The following is a 27,233-nucleotide window of genomic DNA, read 5'->3' as shown; positions in this document are numbered from 1 at the left end:
AAGCCAAGAGTTGGGGTTTTTCTCAACTTTCTTCATGCCGAGCTGGGGGTAGGGACAATGGTGAGTGAGTGCTGTTGCCTTTGTTCTTAGTAGTCCTTAACTTGGTGTCTTTCAACTGTTAGATTCAGACACGACAGAAACCAGTTGCCTCCAAAAGTTAGACCATTAGAGATATATTCTAGTCTTCTGTTTTCCTTCTGAGGGGGAAGCCACGAGTTGGCAGTTTCCTCTCTATTGCACTACCCTGTAGGGTGATGGGAGCGTCTGGGAAGTGAGTGACATGAATTTTCATAACAGCTTTGATACAGGTGGTTTTATGCTTGCCTAGGTGCAGGAACCTTTTAACTAATATCTGGATTTTTCTTAAATGGAATTGATCCATGTATTTTTGTTGAATCAGTGTCTCATTGAGGGAAGGAGGGTCTGGGGCTTCCTATTCTGCCATCTTGCTGATGTCACTCCTCCCATTTTTTAAAAATTAAAAATGTAGTATATGTTTTAAGGCTTTCAGCAAAGTTTTGGTAATAGTCTCCTGTGATATGCTCGTCAACAAAGAGAAATATTGACTGAGTTTTTAACTTAATGCATGACTTATATGTAGGTACCAAAAAGATCCTAAGACAGTATAATAATGAGATTATATCTGGAGTCAAATTCTGGCACTCCCAGTAGAAGCTATTGCATTTTGGTAAAGTCTCTTTAACTTTTCTGAACCCATTTCTTTGTGAATGTGGGACTGCTGTTAATACCTGTCAAAGTTGTTGGGAGGCTTGAGTATATAAAATGCCTAGCTCAGTGCCTGATGATTATAGTAGCTTCCCAATAAACTCAGTTTCTGTGTTTTCTAATTAAATCAGTGCCACTCTAGCGAGTAATCTCTAATAACATGCCATAGAAATTTTGCTTAAGGTTGTTTATTGTCTTTATTTTCCATTTTGACCTAGATGAGAGCATTAATGACAGTAAAATTTATGGATAGTGTGATAGCTAATAGACTAGACAGTTAAAGAATCAGAATTCAAAAAGATCTTGACTAAGAAGGAGTTATGATTATAGGGCTCAGTGTTATGGGATGGACGAATGTCAGGGTGCAGGCAAAAAAAGGGATTGGATTGAGGAGGCTAAAGGAAACAGTAGAATAAAATATTCCATGAAGAAAGGCATAGTGGGAATCCAAAGCAAGCAAACTGTTCCTTATAAAATAATTGAATGGGTTTTTACTTCTAATAGTAGGACTGTCTTATTCCATTCAGTGTTTCTTTCCTATTTTCTTTTTGTTATGTAGTTAAACCTCTGAGATTTGATCTCTGAGAGGTAATACCACAGATCTGTGTTATGATTGGTCATAAATTCCTGAAGCAAGTTTCATTTGCTTTTCAGAAGAATCCTGAGACTCTTAAGGCATATTAAATATAATTAATTCTTCCTTGGTGTCTGAGGATTACTTCCAGGACCCCATGGACACAAAAATTTGTAGATGCTCAAGTCCTTTATATAAAATACTGTAGTATTTATGTATAACCTATGCATATCCTGCTGTATACCTTAAATCTTCTCTAGATTACTGATAATACAATGTAAATGGTATGTAAATAGTTATTATTATACTGTATCGTTTAGGGCAAGCTTGTCCAACTCCCAGCCCAGGACGGCTTTGAATGCGGCCTAACAAAAATTTGTAAACTTTTCTTAAAACATGAGAATTTTTGTGATTTTTTTTTTTTTTGGCTCATCAGCTATTGTTAATGTGTTTTATGTGTGGCCCAAGACAATTCTTCCAATGGGGCCAAGGGAAGCCAAAAGATTGGACACCCCTGGTTTAGGGTATAATAAGGAAAAAAAAAAAAAAGACTGTATAAGTTTAATGCAGACATAATCATCTGTTTTTTTTCCCAAATATTTTTGATTCATGATAGACTATATCGACTCTATTCAGTATTTCAATCCATGGATGTGGAACCCATGGATAAAAGGACTGACTGTATTGTGTTTGAAGGACTGAAGAAATGGGATAGGGACTGGGGACAAGATAGGACCTGACCAGTAATTAAGGTAGAACTGAGGAAGAGGCAGGGATTGGTGCAGAATTATTAACCTCTTTTTCACTTCTCCCAACCATTTTCTTGTAGCTGTGAGTCAGTAATAGTACATGTTAAAAAGAAGGGGCACAGATGTGGGATTGGGGTAAGTCAAAGTCTAAGCCAGGCAGCAGTAGAGTATAAGATTAGTTCTACTAGAGACTGGCAGCAAAGAAGTTACTGGAAGCACCCTTGCATGAGTTAAGTTGGAAACTGCTTATATCTACTTAAAAAAAAAGTTATTAATGAACTGTAACTTTTTTTGTTTTCTTCTGATTTTTATTTATTTATTTATTTATTTTTTTGAGACGGAGTCTCGCTCTGCCGCCCAGGCTGGAGTGCAGTGGCCGGATCTCAGCTCACTGCAAGCTCCGCCTCCCGGGTTTACGCCATTCTCCTGCCTCAGCCTCCGGAGTAGCTGGGACTACAGGCGCCCGCCAACTCGCCCGGCTAGTTTTTTGTATTTTTTAGTAGAGACGGGGTTTCGCCGTGTTAGCCAGGATGGTCTCGATCTCCTGACCTCGTGATCCACCCGTCTCGGCCTCCCAAAGTGCTGGGATTACAGGCTTGAGCCACCGCGCCCGGCCTTCTTCTTCTTCTTATTTTTTGAAATGGAGTCTCGCTCTGTCACTCAGGCTGGAGTGCAGTGGCGCGATCTCAGCTCACTGCAAGCTCCGCCTTCAGGGTTCACGCCATTTTCCTGCCTCAGCCTCCCGAGTAGCTGGGACTACAGGCGCCCGCCACCACACTTGGCTAATTTTTTTTTGTATTTTTAGTGGAGACAGGGTTTCACCGTGTTAGCCAGGATGGTCTCGATCTCCTGACCTTGTGATCCACCCGCCTTGGCCTCCCAAAGTGCCGGGATTACAGGCGTGAGCCACTGCACCCAGCCACTTTTATTATTTTTAATTAACATAATTGTACATATTTATGGGGTATAGTGTGATATTTTGATACATGTATACAATGTGTAATGATCCAGTGGGGTAATTAGCATAGCCATCACCTCAAACATTTATAATTTCTTTGTTTTGGGAACATTCAAAAATTGCTCTTTTAGCTATTTGAAAGTATATAATAAATTGTTGTTAATTATAGTTGCCTTGCAGTGTTGTAGAACACTAGAATTTATTCCTCCTACCTGGTTATAATTTTGTTTAACCAACCTCTGGCTACACCCCCTCCCCCTGTCACTTTGCCACTTTCTAGCCTCTAGTAACCACTATTGTCTTCTGCCTCCCCGAGATCAACTTTTTAGCTTCCCCAAAGGTAAAATAAGCCAAGTTCTTAATAGTCCTTAACTTGGACTTCTAACTCACTTGTCTTCCACAAGTGAGAACATATGGTATTTGTCTTTCTGTGGTTGGCTTATTTCACTTAACATAATGTTCTTCAAGTGCATCTGTGTTGCTGTGAATCACATAATTTTGTTCTTTATTATGACTGAATAATATTCCTTTGTATATATACCACATTTTATTTATTCATCTGTTAATGAGCGCTTAGGTTGATTCCATATTATTGTTAATAATGTGGCAATAAATGAGAGTACAGATACCTTTTTCACTTACTGATTTCGTTTCCTTTGGATATATACCCAGTAGTGAGATTGCTGGATCATATGGTAGTTCTATTTTAATTTTTTGTGGATCCACCATACTATTGTCTACAATGGCTGTACTTTACATTTCCACCAACAGTGGATAAGAGTTCCCCTTTATCTGCATCCTCGCCAGCATTTGTTATTTTTTGTGTTTTTGATGCTAGCAATTCTAACTGGGGTGAGTGAATATCTCATTGTGGTTTTGATTTGCATTTCCTTGATGATTAGTATGTTGGGCATTTTTTCATATACCTGTTGGTTGTTTGTATGTCTTCTTTTAAGAGATGTCTGTTAAGCTCGTTTGCCCATTGAGTTCCTTGTGTGTTCTGGATATCATTCCCTTGTCAGATGAATAGTTTGCAAATGTCTCCCATTCTACTAGTTGTCTCTTCACTCTGTTGCTGCCTTTGCTCTGCAGAATCTTTTATTTTGCTATAACCCCATTTATTTTTGCATTTGTGTCTTCTCCATAAAAACCTTTGTCCAGACTAATGTCCTGAAGCATTCCTCCTGTATTATCTTTTAGTACTTTCATAATTTTAGGTCTTAAATTATTTAATCCATTTTGAGTTGGTTTTTGTGTATGGTGAGAAATAAGGAGGCTGGTTTCATTCTGCCTGTTTTCACAGCACCGTTTAGTGAAGAGACTGTCCTCTCCCCAGTGAATGGTCTTGGCACCTATGTCAAAAATCAGTTGGCTGTAATTATGTAGATTTACTTCTGGGGTCTTTATTCTGTTCCGATGGTCTGTGTGTCTGCTTTTATGCCAGTACCATGCTGTTTTGCTTACTATAGCTTTGTAGTATGTTTTGAGGTTTTATAGTGTGATGCATCCAGCTTTGTTCTTTTTGCTCAGGATTGCTTTGACTGTTCATAGTTCCATATGAACTTGAGAATTGTTTTCTTCTACTTACGTGAAGAATGTCAGTGGTATTGTGATAGGAATTGCATTGAATCTATAGATTATTTTTGGTAGTGTAGTTGTTTTCATAATCTTCTAATTGTGAACATGGGATGTCTTTTTTATTGGTGTTTTATGGTTTTTCTTATATATCTTTTACCTTCTTGGTTAAATTTAATTGTAGGTATTTTATTCATTTATTTATTTTTGTAGCTATTGTGAGTAGAACTGCTCTCTTGATTTCTTTCTCTGCTAGTTTTTTGTTGGTATATGTTACTGATTTTGAGCATTGATTTTCTGCCTGCAAGTTTATTTAATTTGTTTATCAGTTCTAAGAGGTTTTTGGTGGAACTTTTAGGGTTTTCTACATTAACATCATGTCATCTGCACATAGGGAGAATTTTTCTCCTTTCCAGTTTGGATGCCCTTTATTTCTTTTTCTTGCCTAATTGCTCTGGCTAGGACTTCCAATACTATGTTAAATAAGAGTGGTGAGAATGGGCACTGTTGTCTTATTCCATTTCCTATAGGGAAAGCTTTCAGCTTTTTCTCATTCAGTATGCCGTTGGCTGTGGGTTTGCCGTATATGGCCTTTATTGTGTCCTTCAGTACCTAGTTCGTTGAGAGTTATCATGAAGAGATGTTAAATTATATTCAATGCTTTTTCTCCAGTGAACTCTGTAGCCTTTAGAATATTTTTATATCTTGAGTTATTTTATGTTTCATATTCAATTTTGTCTTATTTTAATTTATTAGAATTTCTGTTGCATATTTTTATAAGATTGTGGATTAATTTAATTTCATTCTTAATTGGTTAAAGAATTATTTTATATAAAATGTTAATACTCTTTTTATATAGTTAGGTTTATGTATGTTTTTGTTACCTTTTCTTTTTGGAATCTCATTTTTCATGTTTTTCAAATGCTATAAAACCTGCTGTGGTTTGTCATCACCATAGACGCAGTTTGTACTGCCAAAAGCAAAACAGAGAGAGCTTTAAACAGGGTTTTCCCCCCCAAAAATATAGTTTTAAGTTCTATATAAAAGTCTTAAAGTACTATTTTTAATAATGCTCATTTTTTCAACGTAAAATTAAGTAATACCGGGTAGTCACAGTGGCTCACACCTATAATCTCAGCACTTTGGGAGGCCACGGCAGGAGGATCATGTGAGCCCAAGTGTTGCACACTGGACTGGGGAACATAGTGGGATCTTGTCTCTACAGAAAAAAAAAATTTTAATAGCTAGGTTTGGTGGTACATGGCTCTGTAGACCCTCTGTAGTCCCAGCTCCTCAGGAGGCTGAGGTGGGAGGATTACCTTGATTGTACCACTGCACTCCAGCCTGGATGACAGAGTGAGATCCTGTCTCAAAAATAAAGAAATAAATAACACTCATTATTTAATTCATATGGAAAATTAAAGGAAAAAAGCTTCAAATTCACTATCTAAGGATAACAACTGGCAAAATTTTGGTCCATTTTCCTCTAATTATTATAAATATTTTTTTCTAAAGCTAATATTACTTTATTATAAATATTTTATACTATAAATATTCATGTGTCTTTCCCTTGAAATTATTGTGTGTATTTCAAAAATCACTGAACGATTTTTGAAAATGTTTTCTATCACTGAATATTTCATTATATGATTTTATTTTATTGGTTTGTGGTTTTTCAGTATTATGAAATCACTCTTTGCATATAGTAATTTTCTAATATTTCTTAGGAAATAATCCTAAAAAGGAAATTACTTGTTCAAATAGCATGAACTTTTAAAAATGCTTTTGATATATGTTGCTGTATTACTTCCCAATTTGAAATAACTGCTTTAGCACAATCTAGCCTTTATTTTATTTTATTTTGTCCATATTCTGGCATAAATATGGAGGAAACTCTTTACAAAGGTGTATCAAACAAGGATTATAATATCTATGTGGAGGGGCTTCTGCTTATGGAAAAAGAGATCTATTACATGTTTTCATATATTTGCACTGTAGTTTCACCAGCAACACATTTAATTTTTAGATTGAGGAATAAATAAAGCAAAGAATGTGTAGAGCCCCTATAGGTATAAGCTAATTTTTTCACAACTTCTAGTACATTTTAAGCACAATAAATATAGTAAATGTTTGATGGAGAAAATGAGTGAATAGGCCTCAGTAACATGTTTTTGTTTTCTTGAATTTAATTATTTATTTTAATTCTTACTTTATCCAACTTTCTTCTTCAAAGGAAATTTAATAAACTTAATAACTAATTTAAATAATTTAAACACTGTTTTTCTAACTACTCCAGTGCTCTTCTTGAGCTTTTTAAAAAACTCGTTTTTGATATTGAAAGCTTATTTTAATTTGTGAAAAGTTAAGAGGTCCCTCTGGTGGAACATTTAAGAAATACATAGTTTATATTTCCATGAAAATACATGGTTGGTTTTTAAGTTAAATGGTAGTAACTTTGTATAACTTTTTATGGAATGATGTAATGAATGGGGGTTACGTTCCTAGGTTGCTTTCAAAACCTGCTTAACCTTTAACACGATGAATATGTTTAAGATTTGTGAAGAAAATAGGAAAGTAGACAGCTGCAAATGTGTCAAATTACGGGGCTGGATAGACGTTTATGGCCTAGAATGCTAATTACTGTTAATAAAATCTGTGTGGAAAAATGAGTGTTCTGAGAAGTGGAGTGAGGGGGAAATTTTATGATAATAATTAAAGTTTATAAAGTACAATGTGGTACTTTCTGTATGTTAATTCTAATTTCAGAATGATCCAACAAGATAGATGGTATTAGACCAATTTCATAAAGAAACTAAACCGTAGAGGGGCTAATAACTAGAGTATCCAGCTACTATGTGATGGAACTGGGAATAGAACCAAAGTACTTGGTCTTTTCTATATATTGTTCTGCCTCTTAGGTGGATGGAGTGGATTCATAATCCTTAGCTCCAGCTATTGAGTGGGCAATGGACTGATGCTATTAAGGGTTAGGATCGGAAAAGGTGGTCAAAGTAGATACATCTGAATAGGTGGCATATTTTCACTTGTCCCATTTAAGGTTGTACATATAGCTAATCTGTAATGGAGCCAGGATCTGATCCTGGGTCTACTTGGTTCTAAAGACTGTGTTTTTTTCTGTTATTCTAGCAGGTGAAAGATCATACAATTCTTACTGAATCAGGAGTGATATCCTATTCAGCATTGTGGATTTTTGTGTGTTATATTTTAATTAAGTTTAAAAGGTGCCATCTGATGTATAGTGTATATCATCTCACAGTTCACTAGAATATTCACCAGCTGGAAAGCTGCGTAGCTATTACTATGTAAATTATCAGTTTCATAAACTATCCATAGTAGGTTTTTAGTCCTTGCTTGATTTCTCCCTATACCAGTGCCTTTTTCCCTTCTTACTAACTAAAGTTTTGTTGCCTTATTTAATGAAACAGTATTATTTTTGTACTTGGAAACTGTAATCCAAGTTCAGAGAATCTGATGTGGGTTTTAAAATACACATTTTTGACCCATTATTTTGAAAATAACATTTGGGAGAGGTCATGGGGGTATGCGTGAGTACACACGTGTTAGATTTAAGATTTGGGAAAATATACTTCGAATTTAGAAAGATTTACATGAAGCAGTCAGTAGTATACTGACTGAGCTCTTGCCTATAAGTAAATAGTAATAAACAATAGTAATAAAAGTTGTGCCTTAAAAATTAAAAACTTAGTTTCCTCCTGATTTTTGTCATCAGTTATTGGAAAATGTTTGTTTTATGATGCTGGAATGCCGTACCTCAGAGGTTAGCAAGCCATGGCTTATGGGCCAGATCCAGCCTGCCTGTTTTTGTATGGCTTGTGAGCTGTGGTTTTACAACAGTTTTAAAGCTTGCTTTTAAAAAAGAAAGAAATTTATATGGCTGCACAGCTTAAAGCGTTTACTCTGGCGCTTAAAGCATTTACTTTCTGGCCCTTCACGGAAAAAAGAAAAAGTTGACCAACCCCTGCCGTACCCACAGCTTTCCAGGTGGCTACAAAAAGTGAATAATAAAGCAGTTTAAACTGTTAAAATCAGGTGTATGCTATGTATGCTACAGTATTAGCATCAACTATTTGGCATAAGCAAATAATTCAATTTTTGCTTTTATAAAAATTCCATTTTCTAATACTCTAGCACGCTATATATATATATTTTTGTGGAAATAATGGCATATTTTAGACCTCAGCCTATTAAATCCTTAATGAGGTTTTAAATAATCAATTGTTTATTGAGAATGTGTACCCATAAAATGAACATTCCATGGTTTCGTTGTATTCCAGATAGTGAGTGGATGTCAAGTGATATTAACAAGGGAAAGGAAAACAGAAAAAGGGAAAATAACAACAGATCGTCTTTTCTTACCTTTGTTATTTTATAACTAAGAGGTTTAAGGCCTCCATTCCTCCTCGTACTTAGCTTTTTAGATCTGTAGGTGTCCTTGTTAATTTTTAAGGGATATTTGATGAGAACAGTAATATTTATAATGTCAGCCTCCTAAAATTTTTATATTTAAAATTTGCAACTAATAACCTTGGGAGTTTGTTTTTATGTTATCTGAAACTTATGCTTATAGTCTAGTCTTCAAAGACTAGATTAAACTTGTCCAGTAGTATATGTAGTAATGCAAAGCATGCCATGATACTAGGCAAATCATAGTAATACAAGCTGAACAGCATGTATATAAGTACAAGTAAATACAACATTTATTTCATTCATTTTTAATATATGCATGTATTTGAAGGGTACTATGTGACATCTGTGTCTTTGAAGAACCAAATGAACACAAAATCCTTTTTAAAAATGTATGGTAGTGACAACATTACAAAGAAAACTAAATGCAATAATGCTGTCTTCAGCTGCACTGACAACCTATATTAATCTTGCTTTGTAGATTTTCATTTATACACAAAATGATTTCTAGTAGTAATTGAAACTAATTGCCTGAAATTATTTTGTGTAACTTTATTGCATATTTTAATACAATATTAAAGCGAATAAAAATCACTTGTATCCTCATTCTTATGCTACTCATATGAGTACATATATTTTTATAATTATAAATACAGTTGGTGCTACGTATACATGGGTTTTGCATCCACGGATTTAACCAACTGTGGATCAAAAATCTTTTTGGGAATAAAAAGAAAAAAAATACAATGGAAAAAACACAGATTTAAAAAATACAACTGTCTATATTCATTTACATTATATTAGGTGTTATAAGTAATCTAGAAATGATTTAAAGTATAAAGAATGATGTGCATAGGTTATATGCAAATACTATGCAAGTTTATGTCAGGAACTTGAACATCTGTGGATTTTGGTATCCATGGGGCATCCTGGAACCAATCCTCTGTGAATACTGAGGTATGACTGTATATATAAATTAAACGTAGTTTTATTTTTTTAAGCAGATAGCTATTTAGCTCTCATCATGATTATTTCTAAGTTCATAATATCCATTGAAATGATCTCATATATAAACTTTTTTCAAGCATTGAATACATTGTCTGCAATTTTTTGATATTTGTAAATGCTATAATAAAACACCCAAGCTTAAAAAGACAGATGGCCTCTTCACCATCTTAAAAATCCCAAGAGTAGTTTCATGTAATGATGCCTAACAAGAGTAGTTCTGCTTTATAAAACTTTGTATTACATTCGCAAATTTGATACATTAGAATAACTTATCAGTTTTATATTAGGAAGTAAACTATACTGATCAAATGAAAACCTTAAAATTTCCAATGCTGTTGAAGAATTTGTTGATAAAATACAATAGGGCACTTCTTAGAAGAATCTCTTTTTAAGAGAGATTTTAATGACTTTTTATTTCTGTGTTTAGAAATTCATTTTTTCCTCTATGAGCCAGGCACGGTGGCTCACGCCTGTAATCCCAGTACTTTGGGAGGCCAAGGCAGGCAGATCACTTGAGGCCAGCAGTTTGAGACCAGCCTGGCCAACAGGGCAAAACCCTGTCTCTGCTACTACTAAAAATATAGTGATTAGCTGGGTGTGGTGGCACATGCCTATAACAGCCCAGTTACCTGGGAGACTAAGGCACAAGACTCTGCTTGAGCCCTGGAGACAGAGGTTGCAGTGAGGCAAGATCGCACCACTACACTCCAGCCTGGTTGACAGAGCGAGACTCCGTCTCAGAAAAAAAAAAAATAAATTCATTTTTTGGTCAAAAAGGACATAAAGACATACTAATAATACAAACTCCGTGAACATAGGGAATTTTCACTGTGTTGTTTATGCTGCACCTCTAGTTTCTAAAATAGTACTTGGCACATAGTAAAGGTGTTTATAGCAGTATTATATTTGATAAATTTTAAAAATTGGATATACTCTAAATGTTCGTTAATAAGGGGTTGATTAAAAGTGTAGAATAATCATACAATGATATACTATTTTGTTGAAAAAATAGGGTTTTTTCTATGTATACTGACATTGACACAATATTTTGTTCCATGAAAAAAAGCAAATAGAACAATAGTATGTGTAATATGATACCAATTTATTTTTACTATTTTAATTTAAAAATACCCACACATAGCAGTTCTTAAACTTTTTGGTTCCCTGTAATTACTGAGGACTCTCTGGCTTTTGTTTGTGGGAGATATATATTTATATGTTTTTGTTTATATTAGAAAGATATATTTACTTTCTAATGGTGAATATGTATTACAAAAATACATGTTTATATTAAAAATTAAAACTGAAAAAAATTTATGTATTTAGAATAAGAAAAATGAATCTATTATATGTTAACATAATGTATTTTTATGAAAAGTGACTTTTCCAGAATGAAAACATTCAATGAGAACAGTGGCATTGTTATATATTTTATAAATCTCTTAAATTTGTAGCTTAATAAAAGGAGACTGGATTCTTATCTGCTTCTGTATTCAACCTGTCATGATGTTTTAGTTGAAGTTCGTCATTAAAATCCAGCCTCACATTGATATGTAGTCAAAACATTGGAAAGTATTTTAGTTGCCTTTTCAGATAATTGTAGATAGATGCTCTTCTTTGATATGATACCAAACCTCTATAAGTAGTAGTTTCTTAAATGTTAGTTGCAATGTGGAATGTCAAACTGTATCAGTGAACTTTTTGTACTCTCGTCTCATAAAATCCTTTTGTTTATTTTGTACTTTGAATGGATCTTTTACCTCTGCATGATGTTATATGCATGATTGGTTTTTATAAAAATCAGAATTTTTCAAATGCATTGGTCACATTTCATTATTCCATATCAAAAAACTGCATTTGTGAATGTTACACAAATCTCATTGGAAAGGTCTTCAAGTATTGTGAAGTTGTCCAGATCACAAAGATGAATGCTAGTTTTTCAAAATTCTACTTTTTACTTGAATGCTCAAATCTTATAATTGGTAACCCGGTTGGTTTTTCTTTAGTTGATAGGCTTACTGCTTTTATGTGTTGAGAATATGTCTGTGAAACATCCATATCTGGAAGAGTTTGCCATTTCTTTGTTCATTTGTAAATAGTATTGCATTTTAAAAAGTGGTGAATTCACTCTCATGATGGCACTGATAAACTAATGATAATAAAGAACTTCCAAGCCTGGCGCAGTGGCTCATGCTTGTAGTCCCAGCACTTTGGGAGTCCAAGGCTGGTGGATCACTTGAGGACAGGAGTTTAAGTCCAACCTGGCCAACATGGTGAAACTTCGTCTCTCCAAAAGTATGAAAAAAAAAAAAAAAAATTAGCCCGGCCTGGTAGCTGACGCTTGTAATCCCAACTACTTGGGAGGCTGAGGCAGGAGAATCGCTTGAACCCAGGAGGCAAGGCTGCAGTGAGCCAAGATTGTTCCACTGCATTCCAGCCTGAGTGAGAGAGACTCAGTTCCCAAATATGTAAAATTAAAAACAAAAAAGCAAAATATTCACACTGATTATATTGGAGTAGTGGGAAAATGCTAACTTTTTTTTCTCATTCTTTTTAAATTTTCTGTAATGAATATTTTATGTTATGTAGTTAAAATAAAAATGTTATATAGAGTGTGTTATAAAGGATACCTTACAGAGAGTCGAATGTAGATTAAGAATAGTTATTTTTCTCTATTTTTGTTGTTAGGATTTAGGTCCTGAATATGAAGGTATATTTAACACTTCATTGCAGTGGATCTTAGAAAATGGAAAAGATGTTGGAATAAGGTAAAGGATCTGATTTCCACTTTGACCATTTTGTACTGGGAGAAGTGATTTTGACTTTAAATTCTACCTTACTTATTTTTAAATAGGTGTGTTGGTTTTGGCCCTGAGGAAGAATTGACAAATATAACTGATGTGCAGTTTTTACAGTCCACAAGACCACTGATGTCTTTTTGGTGTCGTTTTCGACGTGCTTTTGTTACTGTAACTCACAGATTATTGTTGTTATGCTTAGGTAAGTTGTAAAGGTAAGAAAGGAGATAAATTGCAGTCTGAATTTTTGTGTGTATTTCACTAAATGCGAGTTGAAAATTCATTTTTGTGATTGTTACCACATAAGTCACAGCTAGATGTCGTCTCTAAATATAATAAAAATAATGTCAGGATCATTCTAAGGGCTTAGAAAACAGTAATATGAGGAGAGGTAGGAATAAAACTTTATCATAAGACTGTCACAAAAAAAAACAAGTGTGGTCAGTGTATACATAGAAATCTACTTTAGAAAGTAGAATTGAAAAATATAAAAATTGAGCTTATTTTAAATAATAGTATTATAAATTAAGTTTATTAAAATTATGTTTAGTTTTTAAAATGTCATTTACCTAAATTAAAATTTTTATCATTTTTTAATTGATAATAGGGATTTAGGTGATAGTTTTTTTTATTATTATTTCTTTCTTTCTTTCTTCTTTAAAAATAATTCATTTTGGCCAGCTTTAGTGGCTCTCATCTGTCATCCCAGCACTTTGGGAGACTGAGGCAGGAGGATTGCTTGCACTCAGGAATTTAAGACCAGCCTGGGTAACACAGTGAGACCCTACCTCTACAAAAAATTTTAAAAATTAGACAGGCATAGTGGCAAGTACCTGTAGTCCCAGCTACTTGGGAAGCTGAGGTGGGAGGATTTCTTGAGCCCAGGAGTTGGAGGCTGCAGTTAGCCATGATTGTACCACTGCCCTCCAGCCTGGATGACAAAGCAAGACCCTATCTCAAAAACAACAACAAAAGAAAAATTCATTTGCTTTTTTAAGATGATTTTTGTAAGATTTAGTATGTTTAGTCTCGAGATTCACTTTTCTAGTCATTTTATGCTGCAAAGGAAAAAAGTTTGTGAAACATATTTAATTTTTTTAAAATAGTAGTTAGAATTTGAGTGTTCACTTGTCAAGGTAATGGAAGAAATGCTTTTTTCTAGAAAGAAGTGAAACTTTGGAAAATGTTCAGTATTAATTTTTTTTATGTAGTTTTAATCGTATAGGTAATTCAGCCATCTGTCTTGAAGATTCATTCCATTGTGGCAGTTAAAATAATCACTGCAATATTATTGAGTGATATTGACCACAATTTTTAAAACACAAAGTATATTAATATTACAGGTGTAGTGATGGTTTGTGTCGTTCTGCGTTACATGAAATATCGATGGACAAAAGAAGAGGAAGAAACAAGGCAGATGTATGATATGGTGGTGAAGATTATAGGTATGGTATTTCCAAGAATCTCAACTATTTCTAAGAATCTTAACTATTTCTGGAAGAGTCATTGTGTGATTAAACTACAACATTATGTCAAGTGATTGATTCCTTTGTAAATTTTATTTATTTTTAGATGTTTTACGAAGTCATAATGAAGCCTGCCAGGAAAACAAAGATTTACAGCCTTACATGCCTATTCCACATGTACGCGATTCCTTAATACAGCCTCATGACAGGTGTGTTCAAAGCATTGTGAGTTCAAGTAAATCAGAAAATATAGGTGCTTTCTGCAGTATTGAAAATTATATTGAGAGCTGTGACCCTTCTCAACTAGACTGACTTACTGCACAGGTTTTGTTTTGTTGGTACTTTATACTCTCTTTCTAAATTCTCTTCTGTTATTCTCCTGATTTTGAGTGACACTTGGATTTCTAAGTCATTCTCATTCCTAGGCATTCTTGATTCTTTGTTGTTAGTCTCCATCTTATTTCGTTTAATTTCATGTTGATAAAGAAATAGATGATAGCCAGTGGCTGGTGTTTTACTAATGTTTTTTAAGTACTAACTTTATTATTAATGAAGCTTTTAAAGTAAAAACTAAATACAACTTTTTGAAAATAATAGATAATTCCATATCCTGAAGCAGCATCTTGACCCTAGCAACACATAATCGCCAGTGGAGCTTTGGGGGGGAAAAAATACAGATGTTTGTGCTCTAGCTCTGGAAATTGAAACTCAGTAAATCTGAGATGAGGTATAGGCATCTAATTCTTCTTTGAACAAACTCCATGAGTAGTGGTAAGAACAGCTAGAGTTAACATTACCTCAGATACTAATATTTCAAAAAGATGACATAAGCCGAGATGATAGTAAATTTGCCCTTTTGTTCACATGATAGGAAAAAAATGAAGAAAGTCTGGGATAGAGCTGTTGACTTCCTTGCTGCTAATGAGTCTAGAGTTCGCACGGAAACACGAAGAATAGGTGGTGCAGATTTTCTGGTTTGGCGGTGGATCCAGCCTTCTGCATCCTGTGACAAAATATTAGTTATACCTTCTAAAGTATGGCAAGGTCAAGGTATGTATTTTTAAACATCAAGAAAGTAATTTTCTTCCAATTTTTCAAAATGACAAAAATGTGTTAAGTGAAACAGTACAGTCGAAAGATGTATGAAGGCAAAGCTGTCTTTCTGGTTCCATTTCATAGAAGGAATCAGTGTTAGCTTCTTAAGTATCCTTCCACAATTTTGTCCTTGCTAATGCAAACATAAATGGTTTATCTTTAATAAAGATGAATATTCCTTGAATCTTGCCTATTTCACTTAACAAAACAACTTAGTATTATATATGTTAACTGCATTCTTTTCATCTAATTTCTTTATGTAAATAACATAATTTATGTTACATATACAATATAATATATATAACCTGTATGTATATAAGTGAAGTCATAACTTTTTAACTGCTCTTTTTTTTCCAATTTTTGCCTGCCTCCTCTTACTAAGACTTTTCTATTTATATATCCGTCCTGCCAAGTAACTTTTGTGGGTATCTTTCCATATTTTTCTTAATGCCTACATTGTTTCAAAAACATGTATAAATAAGGAAGGGGTAAGTTTGTAGGGGGTTTTGAAGATTGGCTGCCATATGTACCCAAACCTTTGCTACACAGAAAAGCAGAAAACAATGCATCAGAAAATTATGACTTTTTCTTATAAAAGTATGTCAATATTTGCTAAACACAGTGTTTGTGGAAAAGGTAAGTAAGTTGTTTTGGACATGCAATACAAAGTCCAGTCATTCCTTTTTTATTCTCCAATTAATTTTCACTTTGAAAAAGCTTGAATAAGAGGCTTCTTTAAACATGGCATGAAGTGATGCTCTGTCAGGGAAAATAGCTAAAGCATCCAGGGCTTAATACCTGGGTGATGGGTTTGAGTTGATAGGTGCAACAAACCACTATGGCACACGTTTACCTGTGTAACAAATCTGCATGTCCTGTACATACATCCCAGAACTTAAATTAAAAAATGATGCTTTGATGTTGCCAACGATTATACTATTTCCTCTAAATGATGCATGCATTTCAGTTTCTCTGTAAACTGAAAATAGAGAATTCCTTATTTTACTTGACCTCTTAACAGTGTTTGACAGTTCAGCCCTCCTTGAAACTTTCTTCATTGGGATTTGGGGATGCCACTTTCTTCTGGTTTTTTTTTTTTTTTCCTTCCTCCTACCTCAGACTTTCTTCAGTCCTTTTCTAGATTATCCTCTTTTTCTTCACCTCTAGGTGTTAAGAGTTTCTCAAGGCCATCTTTTTTTTCCCACTCTGCCATCTCTTCCTAGATGATCATCTTGCTGTGACTTAATTTACCATATTGGGATAACTCCCAATTTTTTATTTTGAATGAAGTCTGGTTTTCAGATTTTTGTACCCAACTATATATTTCTCTACTAGGAGGTGGGCACCACAGATTCAACATGTACACCAGCCTGATCTCTCCAGTGTTCCTAGTCTAGTTAATGATACCTTTTCTGAGTTGATTCTGCATAAACTTAGGGGTAATTCTTAATCTCTCCTTTATCCCTCTTTGTCCAATCTTTCAACAGGTCATGTCATGTCTACTTCATAATATGCCCTGATTCTATCCACTTGTCACCTGCACTGTTGGCCTGTCTTACCCACATCATTATCCTCTCCTTCTTAGACAACTATAATATAATAATAACCTTCTAACTGGTCACCTTGCATTCACTTCTGCTTTTACCTGAGTCTCCACATAACAATGTATTTTAAAATTTGTAGTTTTAAAAGACAGATTTCATACTCTTCTCCTTAAAAACACTTGAGTGGCTTTTTATTACTCTTACGATAATGCCCAAATAAGTTTTTGTAGCCTACATCATCTTAAATAATCTGACATCTTCTGTAGATTTATCTTTCTATTCTTTCTACTCCAGCCACATTTGCTCCTTCTTGCCCCAGGAGCTGTGTACAAGCGATCACCTCTGCTTGAAATTTTCCTTTTCTCTTCACCCTGCTAATTTTTATTCTTCAGTTCCCACATAAATTTCACTTTTTCAGGGAACTTTTATTTTCTCATATGAAGTTAAGTTACTTTTAAAAAGCTGTCTATACTTTCCTTTCTTAGGACTTAATAATCACAGTGGTACTTTCTTGCATGACACTCTTCATCATCTGTCTCTCCCATTAAACTGTAAACTCTTTGATAGCAATGACTATCTGTCTTATTCACCTTAACATCTAACCAGGGGTCTGGCTCCTAGTAAAAGCATGCAGTGAATATTTTTCGAATGAACTGAATAATTGAATACCTTTCAACAAATTGGAACAATGACAAATAGTTAATCTAACTTGTTTTTTGTAGCATTTCATTTAGATAGAAGAAATTCACCGCCAAATAGTTTGACACCGTGTCTAAAGATTCGGAATATGTTTGATCCCGTTATGTAAGTATTATGATCGGGGTACATGTAACTCTTATTCTGAATATTTGGCTGGAAAATGCATGATATTCTTATAATGGTGTGTCTGTAATTGATAATGTTTTTTTTCTGAATCTCTACTACAGAAACGTTATGTTTTTGTCTTTCATTAAATTCCAAGCACAGATTTGGCCAAAGGACACTAATGTGTAAAGATTTGTAACACTTTTATAAATCTTTGTATTCCCTATGAATCCTCATAGCAGATAAATAGATAAATGCTTGAGGCAAATTAATGACTCATGTCATTATACATGACTGTCATTATTTTTGCCTCAGTAGAAAATATAGATTAAAAAAATCACTGCTTCTTACAAATTTCAAATCTCAAATTGTAAAAAGTTTCCTGTAAAGATGTATACACCTGCTTCTCTACAAAGTCCTGTCTCCACTTGTCAATGTAATATTTGAAGAACTTCTCAGACTTTATAATTCAAGCAACATATGCTTCCAGAGAATAGCACAGTCAAAAGTGACTACCTTAGAATGCATAGTATTTCATATATAAGCTGTAATAACTCTTACAGTTAGCTTCCTGAGGGTACTGCTTATCTATCCAGTGATATTACAGATCAAATTCTGTTTAAAAGTCCCGACAGTGGAGTGATATTACAGATCAAATTCTTTTTGTTTTAAAAGTCCCGACAGTGGTAATTACAATATGTGTAAAATACCCCCAGAGTCTCATCACTCATTGATGAAATTCCAAATAAGTGACAGCAAAATTGGAAATGTGAAGAAGCAGTATGCCACCTGTTTGCACGCACACGTACACACACACACACAGAGAGAGACACCGCCTCTAATTTTGCAGAGATAGAAACAATTAGCAGTATGATGATACCTCTGTTGGAAATCTCACCTCATATCTTAGGAATTCGCAAGTCCACTGTTTATTACCTAAGGTGAAAATTTGTGATTTAAAGTGAAGTCATTTTCCTCTCTCTCCTGCCATCTTTGTCTCACAAGCAAGACAAATGTCCATTACTACAGCAGAAAAACCTTAGAACTGTCGTTATAGTAAGGTGGCTGTACAAAATGTTAGTCCTGTATCATTATTTTGGAAAAGAGAAGCTGAAATATAGTATTTACTAAGATTTTTCTTCAGGAATTTGAACATATCATTACAATTAAAGAAAATAACATTTGGCCGGGCACAGTGGCTCCCACCTATAATCCCAGTGCTTTGGGAGGCTGAGGTAGGTGGATCACTTGAGCTCAGGAGTTCGAGACCAGCCTGGGCAACATGGCAAAACCCTGTCTCTACAAAAAATACAAAAGAAATTAGCCAGGATTGGTGGTATGCACCTATAGTCCCAGCTATTTGGGAGGCTGAGGTGGGAGGATGGCTTGAGCCTGGGAGGCAGATGTTGCAGTTAGCCGAGATCACGCCACTGCACTCCAGCCTGGGTGACAAAGCAAGACCCTGTCTCAAAATAAATAAATAACGTTTGACTTTTACAACTGTAATAAGTTCACAACTCATTTAAAGTACTTATTAACACTAGAAAGAAAACAGAAATAACTGTAAGTACACAGGATTTTTAAACATAGGAATGACCCAATCCATTTTTTCTGCAGCGGTGGGCTAGTCTTTTATTGCCTCAGCTCTCTGCACTCCTTTTTTTTTTTTTTTCTGAGACAGAGTCTCACTCTGTCGCCCAGGCTGGAGTGCAGTGGCATGATCTAGGCTCACTGCAAGCTCCGTCTCCCAGATTCACGCCATTCTCCTGCTTCAGCCTCCCGAGTAGCTGGGACTACAGGCGTCCGCCACCATGCCCGGCTATTTTTTTTTTTTTTTTTTTTTTTTTTTTGTATTTTTAGTAGAGACGGAATTTCACCATATTAGCCAGGATGGTCTCGATCTCCTGAACTCGTGATCTGCCTGCCTCGGCCTCCCAAAGTGCTGGGGTTGCAGGCGTGAACCACCATACCCGGCCAGTTCTCTGCACTCTTACTGGAATGTGAGAGGAGGGCTGAGACTTCTGAATTATTATTTTTAAATCCACCTCCTGTTAGTCAACAAACATTTACTTAATACCAATTAAAATCATATGTAGTTTTAAAACTATCCCAATTCTGGTAGTATATATATGTTGTAAGAGACAATGAAGAATTTTTACCAAGTAGGAATATGGTTGTTGATTTTTGTTTTCATTAACTTTTAGGGAAATAGGGGATCAGTGGCATTTGGCAATTCAAGAAGCAATTTTAGAAAAATGCAGTGATAATGATGGCATTGTTCACATTGCAGTAGACAAAAATTCACGTGAGGTAAAGTAACTTTTAGTATTGAATTTCATGTTTTGGATTTGTTGCTATTAAACTAAGACTATTTTCTTTCTTTTTTAATATCCCAGGGTTGTGTATATGTTAAATGTCTGTCTCCAGAATATGCTGGAAAGGCTTTTAAAGCATTACATGGCTCTTGGTTTGATGGTAAGAAATTTGAGTATTACAAACATTTTGAAAAGATAGTTATAGTTTAATTTTAAACTATACCAGATTTCAAGTAAAAGAATTTAGGTTAGCATTTTTTTGAGTAATAATTTTAGATGACTTTAGTTATGTTTTGTGCTCATATGTCTTTTACCACAGTTAATTTTCTGCAAATATTAAACAGTTTTACTGATCTAAAATATTATTTCTATCTTACAACAGGGAAATTGGTTACAGTAAAATATTTACGGCTAGATAGATACCACCATCGCTTTCCACAGGCTCTCACTTCCAACACTCCATTGAAGCCATCAAATAAACATATGAACTCTATGTCTCATCTTCGTCTTCGGACTGGCCTAACCAATTCTCAAGGAAGTTCCTGAAAATATTTCCTTCCATTTCTAAGACTGTTACTTACAATAGGAAAATTCCTGTTTGGCTTTTTGTCTTCCTTTTTAAATGCTTTTTGTATGTAATATTTTTATTGATGAATACATCTCTGAACGTTCCAGAAGTCTTAAGGTTCCAAAGGGATTTAGCAGTGAGACAGCAATGCTGAGTAGGTAGGATAATTATTTCATTCAGCTTTTGGAGCTCAGTTAAGCCAATGCATTTAAAGTTTTGCATGAGGAACATTGACTTTATTAAGCATTTTCAGATGTGGTGGTTGTATTTTTGCACCAAGAAGTGTTTGGATAACCACACAAAAGCATGATGAAAAGGCTTCTTGTAGTCCCATACTTTCTTGTGAACTAATGTTGTGAATTTTTGTATGCAGTCATCTGCATAGTTCCTACAGGCTAATGTGGTAAAACTGTTGATTTCCCAATTTAACCTTAGGTTTCTGTTGCTTATAAGTGATTCATTTGCTACAGCTGGAATATGGGAAAATTAATTTGGGCTTAGTGGTTACAAATATGTGTAAGTGGATGTATATGTACTTAAACTGGCTTTGTATATATGTATAAATGCTGGTGGTGGTGAAAGTAGTCTTGTTTTGTGAAGATGTCTGCATTAAAGCAGTAAAATAAGCTTTCTATTTTATTCATAATCTAATGTGTGTGTATATATGTATGTGTATATGTGTGTGTATATATATAGGTGTGTATATATATACACACACACAGATACACACATATGGCTGTACTTTTGCATAGATCAAACAGCCAAACACCTGGAAGTATTAGATACAAGTTTAAAATATCTTTTATAGGTTTTATATAAAAATGTCTGAGTATGATTTTGTGTGAAAGTTCTGATACCAGTTGTAATAGATTCAAATTTATGTGAGCAATAAAGAAGAAATTGGCAGATATTGGAAAAATATTTTGTGTAAAGCTGTATTTATTATAGATGCCAGGGCTGTGACATAGTACCATTGGGATTAAGTCGTTTTCCCAATCTATTTATAATTTAATGATATGTTAGTGCCTCTGTTATATGTCAAGTTTAAAGCAGGGCACATTGTTGCAGCAAAATGTGTATTTGACAAATTATACTTGCAATTTTGGGTCATGAAAGTTTGCAGTATAGTAAATGCACGATTGACCGTTGCTTTGTGCCTCAGTATTTAATTTGTTTCAGTAAACTTACTTTATTACTGTTTTTGATTTCAGATAAAAATAGTTGCTGAGTAAATTTTACTTGTAATCTACAATTGGCTTTTTAAAAATAACCTGTTGATATATAATTGTCAGTCCAAATGAATATGTGAAGCAGCTGGAATTGTACCAATTTTGGTTTTATTTAAAGCTCAGTTTCCTTTTCGTTTTATTGTATGCGTTGGGTTTGCAGCATGAACTTGCACAGATAATGCACGTTTTCTGGTTAAGTAAACATGATGCACACTATTCTGTAACAGAAAGCCCTATTGTGCCTTACCTATGTGCTTTTGTGGGCACCTTGTTTATGAAGAATAAAAAATGATTTGTTATCTGAAGAGAATAAATTTTAAATTCTCAGTTTATGTCTCAGATGCTAACGTGTGAAAATATAAATATATATAATATATAAAGTAACCAATCTTCCTGTATTTTATGTGCATCTTAGTGATTTATCTGAGCTTAGTGACCCCCATCTTGTAACCTGTTGCAAGAGTGAATGTAAAAAATAGTTGTGGCATTTTAAAAGGTCGCCTTTGATGCAGATGCATCTTTTTCTGGCTTCTAAAACATATTTCATGTAAACATTGTACATTTATTATTGTAATATATACTATTATGCAGCTTATTTTACCTGAAACTGTTAAGCCGACCAAGATCCCTCCCTGCAAGACAGATGGGAATGTGTATAATAACTAGGTATTTGAGAAGTTCTGAAGTTTGATGTAATCTGTTACTTGTCCTGTTAAAAAAAAAAAAGGAAAAAAATTCTAATTAAAAATTTATTAGTTTTTTTTTATGTGTCTTGGCTTTTTAAAAACTTTTTAAGTGCACTGTGTCTGTATTTATTTTTTACCTGTGAAAATAGGTGTGTTTAGTTTAAATCAGTTTGACAGTCTATGAATATTTGTGCTTATAAAGATGAATGAAGACCATAAAGTTAATTTTAACTATCCATCCCCTTAGCATTTTATTTTTTCTCATGAAAATGTCTTCATCCAACTTTCAAGTATTTGAACCAAAATAGGGCAAGAATGTCAATCAGTTGCATCACAAAGCATTAGTTCTGCTAGATACTTTTTCAAGCAAGACTTTCTTTAAAAGGAAGCATTTCTTTTTCTTTTAACATTCTGGCTTGAATTCTGTTGCATTATAAACTATTAACAAACAGTTCATAGGCTAGTTACTTTAAATAGCATTGGTTTAGACTTTTTGATATGTTAATCAAGTAAAAAGAAGACTAGATTAGTCAGTCATGTGGTACACTTACTGATTACTAACAAATGCCAAGTCCTGTTACGCGTTAGGGATACAAAGATGAAAAACACATGACCCAATCCTCAAGATGGTCACAGTCTAGAGGAAGAACACAGAGCAGATAAAAGATAATGTGGAAAATACAGTGAGAGCGAAACAGGCAGAAGAATTCTGCGAGTAAAGAAAGGCACCTTTTATGCATCTTAATATAGAGAGAAGACCTCAGGGCAGGTGAGGCAACAACTGAGCCCTATTTTAATTCAGTTGAACACTCTTAATTAGTATAGATACAATTAATTATAGTTAGTATACAATTAGTATAGATACAATGATAAAATTTCCCTTGAGCTCTCAGGAGAGCTTCTATTACTGTGGTGAGCTCATGAAAAGGAATGTGATCTGTGTGATTATAAAATCAATACTCATTGGTATGTAGATTCATGAATATCTTGTGAATATTGAAGGCTGATGTTGGATTTTGTTATATTTTCCTTGTATTCACAGATTGAATGGTAAGTTATGATTTCCAGGTGAACTGTGTTTTGATGTGTCATGTGCCCAGAATGTTTCCTTTAACAAGATTTATCTTGCAGTTCTTCCTCCCTGCTCCTGTTGACATCACATTATTGTAAGTCCCCTCCATGGCATTTTTGCCTTTTTTTTCCTAGACTTACCTTGGCAAGTCACTGTTTCCGGATGACTCATACAGGGTGCTAAATCAAGCAGAATTTTGGCAATCACTCTTTTGGGAAGGATGCTGAAGAACAGATACTTAAGAACTGAGATCATTAGGAACCAGAGTTGTGCCTTAAATTGAATGTCCAGAATGCTCTTGACCTTTAAGCCCCATTGGTTAAACTTTATGACTAGAAATGCATTCTCATGGTGGTTTTCTATGCCTGAGAACCTCTACTAGGGGTAACAGGATAGACACATTTTATTGATTCTTAGATTTTAAAACCAGCAGAGCCTGTGTAACTCAGATTTACTTTTTCTTTCATGGGTAGACACTGGAGACCTGAGAATGGTCCTGAAACTGGAAAGAGGGTAATATAGGTATAGAGAGCACATGAACAAATATTGATGAGAAACAACCCAGTTTATGCACAAACTAAAAGCAGAACTGGGTGTGTTGGCTCATGTGTGTAATCCCAACTAGTTGAGAGGCTGAGACGGGAGGATCACTTGAGGCCAGGAGTTTAAGACCAGCCTTGGGCAACCTTTAGACCCATCTCTAAATGAGAAAAAGAGTTAGCTGGGCGTGGTGGCTCACACTTCTAGTCCCCATCTACTTGGGAGGCTGAGGTGGGAGGATTGCTTGAGCCCACAAGTTCAATGCTGCAGTAAGCTATGATCGTGCCACTGCGTCCAGCTTGAGTGACAGAATGAGACCCCTTATCTAAATAAAATAAGTCAGCTGGGCCCGGTGGCACAGGCCTATAATCTTAGCACTTTGGGAGGCCGAGGTGGGCAGATCACTTGAGGCCAGGATTTCAAGACCAGCCTGGCCAACATGGTGAAACCCCGTCTCTACTAAAAATACAAAAAAAAAAAAAAAAAAAAAAAAATTAGCCAGGCATGGTGGCATGCACCTGTAGTCCCAGCTACTCAGGAGGTTCAGGCATGAGAATCGCTTGAATGTGGGAGGTGGAGGTTGCAGTGAGCCAAGACTGCACTACTTGACTCCAGCCTTGGTGAGCAAGACTCACTTGAAACAAAAAATAAAAAAAAACCATAAGCAATTTCTTACGACTGAATCACTAAGCTTAAGGACATAAATAGATAAGGAAGGTAGCCAATGGTCACACCATGGAAGTCTTTGTAGGTCACATGAAGATTGGATGTTGGATATTAAAGGGAGTTTAGGTGAGAAATGGATGATATGGATTTGTTAATAGAGAAAAGATTTGAAGAATAAGAAAATGGGAAAGACGATTAATTATTGAGAGAGAAACTGATACCTAATTATTTAGCATGGGAAATCTAAAATCCCAACATTTTAAGGAACAGATTGGATAGGAAAAATGATAAATTGGGGTTTTGGCTATGTTGAGTTTGACCTGCCTATAAAACATTTAGGTGGATGTTTCTAGCAAGTGAAGGGGGATCTACATTTCTGAGATATTTTGAGAACTGTCTGAGGGAGGTACAATTTGGGAGTTAGAACCATGACCTTGGGTTAGATGACCTAGCGAGTCCAAATGGTTAATCCCATTTCTGCCATACTTACCTGTGTGACCCTTAGATGGGGATTGGGGATGGGGTGAAGTAGAAAGGAAAATTTGAACTAAATTAAGAAGGTAGAATTTGAGAAAGTGTTTCAATGATGTGAAGTTAAAGTGTAATCTAATATGACCATCACATTTCTGGTTTGGGTAGCTGGTTGGCTGGTGATGACATTCCCCAAATTATAGATTACAATTGTCCCATGGTATCTGCAGGGGATTGGTTTCAGGACCCCTGTGGACACTAAAATCCACAGATGCTCAAATCCCATATATATAAAATGGCATAATATTTGCATTCAGTCTACTCATACCCTTCCATGTACTTTAGATCATCTCTAGATTATTTTTAATACCTAATACCATGTTATTGCTATCTAAATAGTTGTTACACTGTATTTTTATTATTTTAAATTTTTTTTGGAATATTTTCTGTCTGCAGTTTGTTTAATCCACAGATTTAGAGCTTGTAGATACACAGGGCTGACTGCACTAGAGGAGGGGAGCAGGAAGCCAGTTATGGTGCTAGATAAGGTGTCCTATAATTGACAAAATAAGGCAAAATGATCCCTCTGACTTCTCTTTGTCTACCGCAGAACATTGTTGGAGGAAGGGTAAGAGGGGACTGTCTTTGAGAATCTCTTCTCTCCACAAAATTAACTTTTAAAATGTTCTGCCATTGTCTGTGATTGTTTGATATTGATTAGAAATTTTCCTAGTTTGTAGAAAAATGAGATTTTGTATAGGTCTAGAAACCTGCAGCTGTTGAAGGAAGGAATACATGCTAAAGTTGACTTTTGTCAACTGTTAAGAATGGTTTATCTTACACTCAAAACTAGAAATTTGTTTGAGGCTTTATGTTAGACAGCCTGTGTAACTGTAGTCAAGTCATTTGGCCTGAAAGGCTTTTTCTTTTTCTTCTTTTTTTTTTGGTGACTTCATTTTGTTGAAGTGATTTAAAAATACATCTTTTAAAGGGCAGTCCTATTTTTATAGTTCCAAATGTTGCCATACTTCTCTATACAAAAAAAAAAAAGTTACTAATGTGGAATTTTGAAATCTCAGTGACTATTTCCTACTAAATAATAGTGAAATTCAAGTTGGATTTCAAGGCCTGCCTTTATCTAGACAGGTGCTATTTCAGAGAAATATGTCAGTTGTGTAATTAATAGTTTTCTAATGGCCACACTAAAAAAAGTATAAAATGGGTAAAATTAATTTTAGTATGTTTAACCTTATGTATTCAAATTATCTGAACCTGTCTTTAAAAATGTTATTTTACATACTTCAAAAATCTGGAGTATATATTATAGCTAAGGTGACCCTGGGATATATGACTTAAGTGCTGAAACCTATACAGTGGGCAACTTATTTACAGCCTATCTTAATCCAGATTTGACATTTTAATTGGAAATACTTGATCTATATTGAGATATCATAAAATCTACAGTTGAAACAGTAGGTTCACATACCCAAGTTCTTCCCAAATACTAAAAAGTTTTAAAATTTTAAATTCAAATTTAAATTAATTTGAATTAATCAAATTAAAACTTGAGTCCTTCAGTTGTATTACCCACATGTAGCCAATAGCCGCATGTAGACAGTGGCTACCATGACTACAAGTCTAAACCAGCCTGTACCTTTCTAGCCAAATCCCAGTCCTCATCCATCTACCTGTGCTCTAGTCGAACTAAACTGCTTGTCTGTCTTCTATATACCTAACTTTTACTTGATTCTGCCTTTTCTGATGTTGCTCTCTGGCTTTACTGATAATTATCCTATTATGCCTCCTTCACTTAACTTTCTCCAGCCACACTGGTCTTCTATGTCTCCTGTATACTTCCTATCTACAGGGACTTCACACTTGCTGATCTCTGCCTGTAACATTATTTCCCTGGGACCAGATCTTTGAATGGCCTGCTCCTCCTT

At 34.8% G+C, this 27,233-nt stretch overlaps 1 protein-coding gene across 1 annotated transcript in view; it reads left to right on the top strand.

Annotated features, from left to right (window-relative positions):
• LEMD3 (LEM domain containing 3) overlaps positions 1 to 22,619 on the top strand; it is a 78,773-nt gene extending 56,154 nt beyond the window's left edge. Inside the window, exons 5-13 of the mRNA XM_010386908.2 lie at positions 12,725 to 12,804; positions 12,891 to 13,036; positions 14,178 to 14,279; positions 14,407 to 14,509; positions 15,172 to 15,350; positions 17,662 to 17,743; positions 19,948 to 20,053; positions 20,140 to 20,218; positions 20,441 to 22,619. Of these exons, the coding sequence (XP_010385210.1) occupies positions 12,725 to 12,804; positions 12,891 to 13,036; positions 14,178 to 14,279; positions 14,407 to 14,509; positions 15,172 to 15,350; positions 17,662 to 17,743; positions 19,948 to 20,053; positions 20,140 to 20,218; positions 20,441 to 20,604 (1,041 nt within the window). The 3' untranslated portion in view covers positions 20,605 to 22,619. The remainder of the gene's footprint in view (positions 1 to 12,724; positions 12,805 to 12,890; positions 13,037 to 14,177; positions 14,280 to 14,406; positions 14,510 to 15,171; positions 15,351 to 17,661; positions 17,744 to 19,947; positions 20,054 to 20,139; positions 20,219 to 20,440) is intronic.
• Positions 22,620 to 27,233: the final 4,614 nt, after the last annotated feature.

This window comes from Rhinopithecus roxellana, chromosome 10 (genome assembly GCF_007565055.1).
Source record: "Rhinopithecus roxellana isolate Shanxi Qingling chromosome 10, ASM756505v1, whole genome shotgun sequence".
Classification (NCBI taxonomy): Eukaryota; Metazoa; Chordata; class Mammalia; order Primates; family Cercopithecidae; genus Rhinopithecus; species Rhinopithecus roxellana.
This window is presented reverse-complemented; position numbering and strand designations above follow the sequence as displayed.